This window comes from Castor canadensis, chromosome 6 (assembly GCF_047511655.1).
Source record: "Castor canadensis chromosome 6, mCasCan1.hap1v2, whole genome shotgun sequence".
NCBI lineage: Eukaryota > Metazoa > Chordata > Mammalia > Rodentia > Castoridae > Castor > Castor canadensis.
Genome location: NC_133391.1, coordinates 115,392,778 through 115,403,283, shown reverse-complemented (window position 1 = coordinate 115,403,283; position 10,506 = coordinate 115,392,778). Strand labels below are relative to the sequence as shown.

Below are 10,506 nucleotides of genomic sequence, written 5' to 3'. Positions count from 1 at the left end.
CACATGTGAATGAATGAATAATAATAGTAAAAAAAGATACTTTAAGTGAAATGAAACAAGGTATGTAAGTGTTGTTGCTGCTTATGTAAATGTGTCTAAGGATACACATATAATATTTTGTAGATTATAATTAATATAACGTAACCTTTTCTGTAAGGATAATAGTAGCTGACATAGACATAGCATTGACTATTTCTAGGAACATATTTTAACTCACTTAATCCTTTCTACTGGGAGGTACTGTGGTTATCCTCACTTATACCACTGGGGAAACTGAGGCACAGAGTGTTGAGTAGCCCAGGATCACCAATCAGTTAGTGAAAGAGGTGAGAGTTCTTTAAAAAAAAATTTTTTTTTTGGTGGGACTGGGGTTTGAACTCACAACTTTATGCTTGCAAACCAGGTGCTCTACAGTTTGAGCCACACCTCCAGCCAAGAGACGAGAATTAAAGGAAAGCATCCCACACTTTTCGCCTCCAAGATACTGCCTCTCACACAGGTGCATGATAACTCAGGGATTCCAGAGTAGGGAATGGCGGAGAGAGAATTTTACCTTTGTCTTCTTGAGTATGCAAAATATTGTTATTTTACCATACACATTATCACCTTAATAATATACTTAAAACATGTTTGAGAGTTGAGTTAGACAATCCTGAGGACCTTGCAGGGAGGTCTCAGTATAGTGACTGGATACAGACGCGAGGATACAGTTACAAGTGGATGGGCTTATTCAAAGGAAATGAAGAGAAGGCTGGCTTGCTTTCCATCTAATTAAATTTCAGTACTGAAAGAAGGACAGGTAGCATTTACAAGCACAGTGGCTAATTTCTGGCTTTGGCTTTTCCAGGGACTCTTTCTTCATTAAGTTTTTCTCATTTGAAAATCCCCTATTAAGATTCTTACATACACAGATGCTCCATAGTTTTTTGTTTCTGAATTTTTAGACCAGATAATGCATTCCTATAACTGAAGAAGCTAAACTCAGTGGAAAAAATATAAGAGGTCTTATGCCCAGTCACTGTGTTCTGCCCTTTTTCCCATGATGCCTTAGACAAATACACCTTAGGCAAATATTCTTATTTTTACATATGTATATATATATATATATATATACGTATATACACACATATATATGTATACATATATATATATATATACATATATACGTATATATATGTATACATATATATATATATATGTATATATACATATATATATATATTTTTTTACACAGCCAGAGTCACTGCTTTATACCTCTTAATAAGCACATGGAGAGCTTCCTCTGTTTTTCTTTTTGCATTGGTGCAACTGTCCATTGGGTTAGTGTAACCAGTCTGTTCTGAGTTCATTCCCTTGACTTTGTTCCTGGCTTTGCTGAGGAGTCTCCAGGTTTGAGCCACTGTTTCTTCTTTGACTGTCTATTTTTAGCCTTATTCCTAGTCATCAACTTCCTAGCAACTAACTGCATTTCTATCCATACTCCCATGTGGCAGAGGATGGAAGGCTTCCTCCTTCCCCCTGTCTTCTCTGTTGCACACAACGGGCACCGGCCTTCCTCAATGGCCCTTGGGACGGTAGCTCACACCTGTTCATTCGGCTGATTAAAAACAGAAACAGAGGCACTTCCAACTGAATCTCTTGTCACTGGTAATTTTCATTTGTTGGGAACGGGTGTGCAGGGTGAAGTCCAGGTATAAACGCTCATAGTTTAACTATAAATGCCTCTCTGCAAAGCTGTGTACTAGCCCACCAGGTATGAAGTTAAATAGTTTCTTCCTCCTTTATGTATCTTTTAGTTCTGCTTTAATATGACTCTGTGAATGGTTGCTAACTTATGAACACGCTGAAACTGCACATCTTGGGGCAGTGGGATGAGGGAGAGGAAGAGGTCCTCTGCAATGCTCTTGTTTGCTGCTTGCTCTAGAATGGCAGAACTGTCCATTGATGGAAGATTATTATGGTTTGCTAACCTTCATTTGTGTAGTGGGATGGCTCAGGAAGGGTATTACTCTGCTCTCATGAAGGTGTTGATGTGTCCCCATCTTCCTTTGAACAAGCACCTTCTCCCTGGTTTGCTGGCCTGCTCTGCTGCTGACATGCCCACCCAGCTGGAGGTGGCCATGGATGCCATAATTAGAACCTTCCACCGGTACTCTTGTAGGGAAGGGGACAGGTTCAAGCTGAACAAGGGGGAACTGAAGCTGCTCCTGCAGAGAGAGCTCACAGAATTCTTCTCGGTGAGTCTACTTTTCTGACAAATTTACTTCAGGGTGGGTGAGATTTGGAGCGTTTATGCACCTACTGGCCTATGATTCTATCACAAACACAGTATAATTTGTAGCAAGGTTCAAAGTGCAGAGGAAGCAAACAGTAGAGACTTTTGTTCCCTGTGTGCACCAGTACCCTTTTCCATGATGCCTGGGTGAGGTTTTCCAAAGGTTGACAATTATAGTCCATTATTCAGCATTCTAATAGAGCAATCAAAGACAGAGCTGGTTATACCAGGAGTTATAGTTACAGCCACATGGAGTTATTGTTAGTTATACCTGGAACTTTATACAGCTGTCTGAAAATTAACATTACACAACGGGTCTGAAATGAAGCCTGGGGTACTATATGCTGTGGTGGCAAATTTTCTAGTGAATGACAAATACTTAGAAAGCTTTGTCACCCAAGCACAAGCTGATTGGGATTGATGAAAGGATGTGTCTGGTCAGTGACCTATTGGGTAGCAAACAGATTCACATCTCAACATAGCCAGGAGTCAATACGTCTATACCCAAAGCTTTCCAGTGGGTGCTTGGGGCCTCCTCTGAGGAAAACACTTGTGTCTAATGTTCATGGAGTTGCTTTGAATCGATTTTTAGCACAACGTATTATCATTGCATGATGCTATTCTGTTCAAACCCTAATAAGACTATAGTGATTGTACTTGCATTCTTTTCTCCACATCGTCTATGGGAAAAGCTTAAAGTAAAAAAATTTTCATATAGTAATTCTCCACAATACCATTTTAGTGATTTTAGGAGTCCATAGGCACTGCAATTTTTCCAAATTTCAGTTTGGCTACTGGATTGCATAGAATTTAGAATAAAAAGCTTAGGGCAAATCTGACACATGGTTCAATTCAAGCAAGATTTAGAATTATTTTGATCAGGTTGATTTTGATCATTTAAACTTAAGTTTACAACCACTTAATTGCTGTTTGCCAATGAGAGGGCAATGGGAATTCCTATAGGAGAATGAACTGGAAACATTTCTCATTAGCAGCCAATCAGAGAGAGGTCAGTGCCTCCCAATCCCGTCCTCATGACCTGCATCTCATGTATGTGCTCCCGCTTTTCTTTCCACCCAGGAAACACAACCATCCTGTGAGCACTACCCTTTTCTAGGGGCCTCTTTTTGTGTGTCAGACATTGTGCTAAGTAGCACTGTCACGTAAAATATTTTATGTCCCATGAAAATACTTGGGGCATAGTTATACTGAAAATAATGTGTTGTTTATCTGAAATTCAAATTTAAGAAGGCCTCTAGTATTTTTATTGGCTAAATCTAGCAATCCTGGTGCTAAGAGCTTTCAAAAGTTATTGCAGTATCTTCCAAACATGTAGGTAGACATTCTTCACATTTTATAAATAAGGAAAAATTTAAATGTTAAGTGATTGCTCAGAATCCTGTTTTTGGTAAGTGCTAGTGTCTTTCACTGACCCTTTTGATTTTGAGGCCTCTGTGTTATCTGGCTGCCTGCCACTGCCCTGGCCACCTGTAATGTCCATTTCTAGCATCAGTAGGTCATTTTGATTAACTTCTGTTTGCTCTTCTTAGTCTGTAGGTCTGAGCTGGCATTGCATGGACAATGGCTAGACTCACTTAGAATTGATGCCTGACTGGAACCTTCCTCCAAATAGGCCCTTGGGAATTGTCATGAGCTGCTAAAAGTGAAAATTAAAACTTTCATGTAAATAAAAGAAAGATGTGATTTCAATCGTCGTCGTGAACCTCAAAGCCTTGGAGTTAGAAATCTTCTTTTTCTTTTTAGTGCCAAAAGGATCCTCAATTGGTCGATAAGATAATGCAGGACCTGGACGCCAACAAGGACAATGAAGTGGATTTTAATGAATTTGTGGTCATGGTGGCAGCTCTGACAGTGGCTTGTAATGATTACTTTGTAGAACAATTGAAGAAGAAAGGCAAATAAAGATAAGTAGTCAGCTAAGTTAAAGGAAGAAACATATCGAAAGTTATTCATACCCTTCAGCTCTATAGACACAGTAACGTGACTTATAAATATACATGTAATTAAATGCTGGTATTATTAAATTATGTATATCTTAATATATTGACTTTACACAACATTCCAAATCTTATGCCCCATGTAAAATTTACCTATATTATTTACACATAATTGTACACATCATTTGTCAAATAGAGAACATCACAAAAAATTTTGCCACTTTTAAATGAGACTAGAATGTGGCAAACTTCTAAGATATTATCATCCCTAAATTGTATTTTGAAATTTTTCCCTATTAAAGTGGTTAACTGGCTCTCCCCATACTCTTGCAATTCTGCTTCAGATGGAAGAAGCCTTTAGGAGTTGTAAGTGGAAAGGCTGGTAAAGGAAGAGGTCCTGGCCTCTTCCCCACGTTAGATCAGAGAATGGGTGGAATCAGGCCAGGTACTCAAGACTGTAACTCCTGGGAGTTGGTGTGTCAATTCCTTGCCCCCTGAGTAGGATAATTATGAGACAAGTGTTTTTTACACCATTTCCTAGTGCTTCCCCAGGCGCTGAGGTTCACCAGGCCCTGGAGAAGCCCCCTTCTTTCCTTGTCTCTCCAGCTACCCCACCCTGTGTCTCCTGCACCTCTGAAATAAATGACTTGCATGCAAATCCTTGGCTCAGGGTCTGCTTCTGGGGACTCAACTATGACAGATCCAGAGGAAGATTTTAAGAGAGGAAGTGGGACGATTGTGTTTATATTTTACAATGATTACCCTAGAACCTGGGTGAGGAAAGGAGTACAGAGAGGGCAGTTGTAGAGAATGGAGCCTGGGTAGCAGAGCGTTACTGTGGTCTATTTAGGTAACAGATGATGAGTGGCTCAAGTCAGGGCTCAGCAAGGGAGACAAAGGGAAGCAGGTGAAATTAAGTATTTGGGAAGAGAGACTGACAGGACTTGCTGATGCACTTGTAGGGTAGGACGACAAAGCAGCCGCTGCTATTTGCCTATCTCATATCCATTCCACCTTCTGTACTGTAGCACAGCAATGTGTTCAGCTAAAAAGCTGTATTTGCTGGTTTTACAGTTGGGCTGGGGCTTGTAACACAGTTCTGGACAATGAGAGATAAGCAGAAGTCTAGCAGGAATTTCTGGGAATGTTTTGCTATTTCCATTATAGGCTCTGTCTTCCACTTTATTCCTTCCTTTTTCCTCTCCTCTCCTCTCTTTTCATTTCCTTTCCATTTGAATGTGGATGTGAGGCTAGAAGTGGGGCTGACACCTTGAAACCATGAGAACAGTGGAAAAAAGGTGGAAGAAGACTGGGACATGATTGTCATTAAGGAGGCACTGTACAGCTCTGGTTGCCTACCTCATTATACAAAAACATGACAGCTCTCTGGTTAAGTTAGATTCTGTTACCTCTAATATTTAGATTGGGGGGTCTAGCAAATAATTCTAATTACTGAATTGGAAATACTGAGAAAGGAACGGCTTTGATGTGAAGGCATGGGGGATGATCAATAGCTCTGTTTGAGATGGTTCTTGGACATCCAAGTGGAGATATCGAAGAGGAATTGCATATATGATATAGTCTAGAGCTCAGGGTAGAGTTTGGAGTCATTAGCATATATGACCTTAAGCCCCTGGTCTACAGGAGACCACCAGATGGGCATGTGGGTAGAGAAAAAGGTCCAACAGTTATCAGGAAAAGGAGCCTGCAAATGATCCAGCAAAGGCAGGGCCAGGAAGATAGAAGGAAAATCAGGAGGGGGTGGCGCTGTGGAAGCTTGGAGAAGAGAGTATTTGAAGAAAAGGGGGAAATCCTCTAAGAGGAGGAGCGAGATGAGAACAGAGAATTGACCACTAGATTTTGCAAGGTAGAGATCATCACGGTGTCACTGGATGGAGAGCACCCGGTCCAGGGGCCAAAAGATTCTTGCTCTGGTCAGAGAAAGAATTGAAAAATGGACACAGAGGAGACTTAAGCAGGAACAGATTTATTTATTTATTTAAGGAAATCAACAGACTGTACTAATTTGTCATAATATTTAAATAAGGCTGCATTAGCTCTCCATTTCTACAGAGAAAGTAATGGGTTGCTTTCCTCTCATGAACAATGGAGGTGCGTGGAAAATCCAAGTGACTCCATGATGCTGTTCAGTAAGAGCTCACCAAGGCCTTCCAACTCAACCCCTAATTCAATATTGACTGAGAGATAGCTTTAGCTCTCTTCAGAGAAATAGGAGGGAAAATATGAGAAGCTTTTTGAACTAAAGGACAAATCTGGGATTATTTGGAACTGCTACAAGGGGTAAGGGGGCTTAAGGGACATGGTCCTGATGACAATGAGTACAAATCTTAACCAGTGTCTGGTGACTTTGAGGTCTAGGATGCTGAATCATAATACACAGCATTTCATACGCTGCTGTGCAAAGTAGATAGCAGAGAGAAATCCTTTTCTCCATCGCCAGGTGAGCAGGAAGGCTGGCAAATCATGTGGGGCTTTTGTCAAAATTTATAGGAAAATGTGTCTAGCCTGCCCATAGAAAAATGTTGGAGCAAATAATGTCCTTTGTAAATAAGACATTCTGCTTGTGTTGACTATTCTTTGGAAAATTTGAGTTCTCAAAGTGCCTTATGGGAAAACAAATTACTTTAAGACAAGATCAAGGTCAATCACCCTCCATTTGTCAATCACCTAGGTGTCTATATTATCATTTTATTTTTGAATCAGTATACATTATTGTTATGTATCACATAACAATGTGATAATTCCACACAGTATATAGTACACCTTGAACAAGTTCACTCCTTTCAGTATATTTTCATGCCCTTCTTCCATTTTTCAGACTGTTTGTTGGGTTTCATTTTGCTGTCTTCGTATGTATATACACAGTGTGCTTCAATCCTCTTCTCCTCTTAGTATCTGTCCTTTCCACCTCCTCCCTCCTGCTGATCTCACCTCTAGACAGTCCCCCATATGCATTCATGTCCCATTATTATTATTATTATCATTATTAATTAATACCATTTTAGGTCTAGCTTCCATCATTGAACAAGAGCATGTGATGTTCAGCCTCTTGAGCTTGCCTTATTTTACTCAGCATGACGATCTCCAGTTCCATTCATTTTCCAGGAAGGGGGTTTATTAATGCAAAGCAAAATGAAAGCAGGGAAAAATGCACACTGAAGATGGGAAGGTAGGCAGGCTGAAGATGGAGCACTATGCTGGAGGTCCCAACATCTCAAGCTTTTAGTGGGCTCTACAGACATGGGGTCCTGGAAAACTGGGTTATGGGTCATTAACTCCTCACACATGACAGGCGGGGGAGTTCTTGTCATTTTCTGCAGGTTTGGGGGCTGTGGGTCAGCATGTGGGACATGCTTTATGTCATGAGTCATTCCATTAATGTCAGCAGGATAAGATGTGACTTTAAAATCAACACCCAAACCATTGTTCTCATCCATTAGGTTTTCTAACTCCCTGCCTAACTTCTATATCATTTGAATTTTCTCCAACTAGACCTAGAATCTCCTGGCCCCCAGACCCAGTCCCCTGAATCCTGTAACAGTGAAACCCATCAGTGATGCCCATAGGAGACTGGTTTTGCATATCTCTCTACCTGGCAGGTAGTAGGTGCTCATTAAATATTTATGTAATGAACAATTGAAGGACCTTGCCAGTTATTGATTTTCTAGTGATAAGACCCATCATTTCCCCCCTTAAATAGAACAATGTTTTTTTCTCCCTCAAAGCAGTTCTGAGCCAGTAGTTCAGGGAGATTTTAGAGCAGAGAGCAAGAGAAGAAATGTATACTTTGGCAATTACTTACTCCTTTCAAAATGACAGAAAACAAAATAACCAGAAACAAAATTGGACACATATTGTGGGGGTTTAGGTTCTTTTCTTATAAATTGATACACAACTCACAAAGAGTAGATCTGACCAATCTCAGGGTTCTTTAAGCTTTTCATTTTAATTTGTTCCAAAGTTTACATACTCTAAAATGGGTCACTGAAACTTGAAAAGGAAATCCCAAGTTTTCCTCACATTATATTCTAAGAAGGGCATTCTCAACATAGAGAAGTAAATGGGGAAACAACGTTCATTTCATGGTATTGCTAAAACTCCATCAAAAGAGGGGGAAACAATTTATGTTTCAAATTAGATTTCAAAAGAGTAAGAATTACATGATGTACCAAAAGTCCTTCTTGGGTAAAGAAAAGCTTTTTTTTCGGTTATAAAAAATAATTTTGTAGGAGGCAAAATTGATTATTTCGTTTGTCCAAAGGCACTGACTGGTCTTTGCATTTGCTGAGGTTTAAATGAACTTGAAGTTTAAAAAGCATTCAAGGGCCATCTCTGAACACATTTTAATATTTATAATTTTCTAACGGTGATAATTATACAAAACAGCTTATAGAAGACAACAGCTCAAGTCTGCCTGGGTCCTAGGTTTGAGATGTGACAATACTAATCGCTAGGACACTGAAAAAAAAATACCACCTTATAATTTAGTTTTGAAAAACCAGTATTTTTCTCTTTTCTCCAAGGAGAGTGTGGTCAAGACAGGCATTCTAGAGCATAGCCTTGAGTCAGGTCTTTGTTTAGGCAAAGAAATGGGGAGAGGTTATTAAAGAGAGAACCTGGGTAAAGATGTGTAGGTATGGATCAGCAAGGGTCTGCTGGGGAGAACACAAGTTCTGCTTGGGACATTTAGGTTGTGGGGTGTGAGCAGCAGGAGGGGGTGCTGGAGAGGTAAATCAGATTCAGGCAAGGCCATTGGTGCTAATGTGAGAAATTTGAAATTAATCCTGAAAATTATGGAAAATCATTGCAGAATTTTATGCATATTTTTCTTTTTTTATTTTATAGTCTTTATATTTACTCATACGTGTATACATAGTTTGGGCACCTCCACTTCCCCTGCTTCCAGGCAGAACTTGTTCTGTCCTCTTGTTCTCTGGTTTTGTTGAAGAGAAAACATAAGAGATAATAAGAAAAACAGCACTTTTGCTAGTTTGAGATAAAGATAGCTATACAGAGAGATTCCTAGTATTACTTCCATGCACTTATGTATTACAACCCAAATTAATTCATCTCTCCCAAACCTCTTCACTACTTCCTAATACTCTTCCCATAGTGGCCTCTGCCAGTTTAAGATTACTGTATTCACTCCTCTACATTGAACACATCAACCAAGTTTTAGGTTTCCTTCCCTTTCCCTATTCTTCCTGTGCGCAGTCTCCCTTAGTGTGTGACCCACGTCCAATAATATTACTGCATTTGTTTTGGGTCTATAATCCACATGTGAGAGAGAGCATGTGATTTTTGACCTTCTGAGCCTGGCTAACTTCACTTAAAATGATGTTCTCCAGTTCCATCCATTTGCTTGTGAATGACAAAATTTCATTCTTCTTTGTGGCTGAAAAAAATTCCATTATGTATAAATACCACATTTTCTTAATCCATTCATCAATAGTGGGGCATCACGGTTGTTTCCATAGCTTGCCTATTATTAATAGTACTGCAATAAACGTGGGTGTGCAGGTGCCTCTAGAGTAACCTGAGTCGCATTCCTTTGGGTATATCCCTAGGAGTGGGATTGCTAGATTATATGGCAGATCTATGTTTAGTTTTTTAAGAAGCCTACATATTGTTTTCCCAAATGGTTGTACTAGCTTACATTCCTACCAGCAGTGTATGAGGCTTCCTTTTTCCCCCCGCATCTTAGCCAACATTTCTTGTTGGTGGTGTTTTTGATGATAGCTATTCTAACAGGAGTGAGATGGAATCTTACTGTGGCTTTGATTTGCATTTCCTTTATGACCAGAGGTGGTGAGTATTTTTCATGTGTTTTTTGGGCATTTGGATTTCTTCCTTTGAAAAAATTCTGTCTAGTTCAGTTGCCCACTTCTTTATTGGTTCATTGATTGTGGGGCAATTTAGTTTTTTGAGTTCCCTGTATATTCTGGTTACCACTCCTTTGTCTGATATATAGCTAGTACATATTTTCTCCCACTCTGTGGGTGTCTCTTAAATTTAGAGACCATTTCTTTTGTTGTGCAGAAGCCTTTCAATTTCATGTATTTGTCCATTCTTTCTTTTAGTTGCTGGGCTTTTGGAGTTCTATTGAGGAAGTCCTTGCCTATACTTACTGCTTCCAAAGTATTCCCTGCTCTTTCCTGTACTAACTGCAAGGTTTCGTGTCTGATATTAAGGTTCTTAATCCACTTAGAGTTGATACTAGTACAGGGTGATAAGCATGGATCTAATTTCAGT

The 10,506-nt window shown here is 39.6% G+C and overlaps 1 protein-coding gene across 1 annotated transcript; it reads left to right on the top strand.

The window, feature by feature from the left end:
* Positions 1-1,596: 1,596 nt before the first annotated feature.
* On the top strand, positions 1,597-4,320 carry S100z (S100 calcium binding protein Z). Its single transcript, XM_020186501.2, has 2 exons — positions 1,597-2,237; positions 4,040-4,320. Exons 1-2 carry the CDS (start codon positions 1,872-1,874, stop codon positions 4,196-4,198), a joined length of 525 nt encoding a protein of 174 aa, XP_020042090.2. The 5' UTR covers positions 1,597-1,871; the 3' UTR covers positions 4,199-4,320.
* The last annotated feature ends 6,186 nt before the right edge of the window (positions 4,321-10,506 follow it).

Coding starts and splice junctions, on each gene's coding strand:
- S100z (XM_020186501.2), top strand. CDS start 1,872: ATGAGGGAGAGGAAGAGGTCCTCTGCAATGCTCTTGTTTGCTGCTTGC. Junction 2,238..4,039: donor AGCTCACAGAATTCTTCTCG/GTGAGTCTACTT, acceptor TTTTCTTTTTAG/TGCCAAAAGGATCCTCAATT.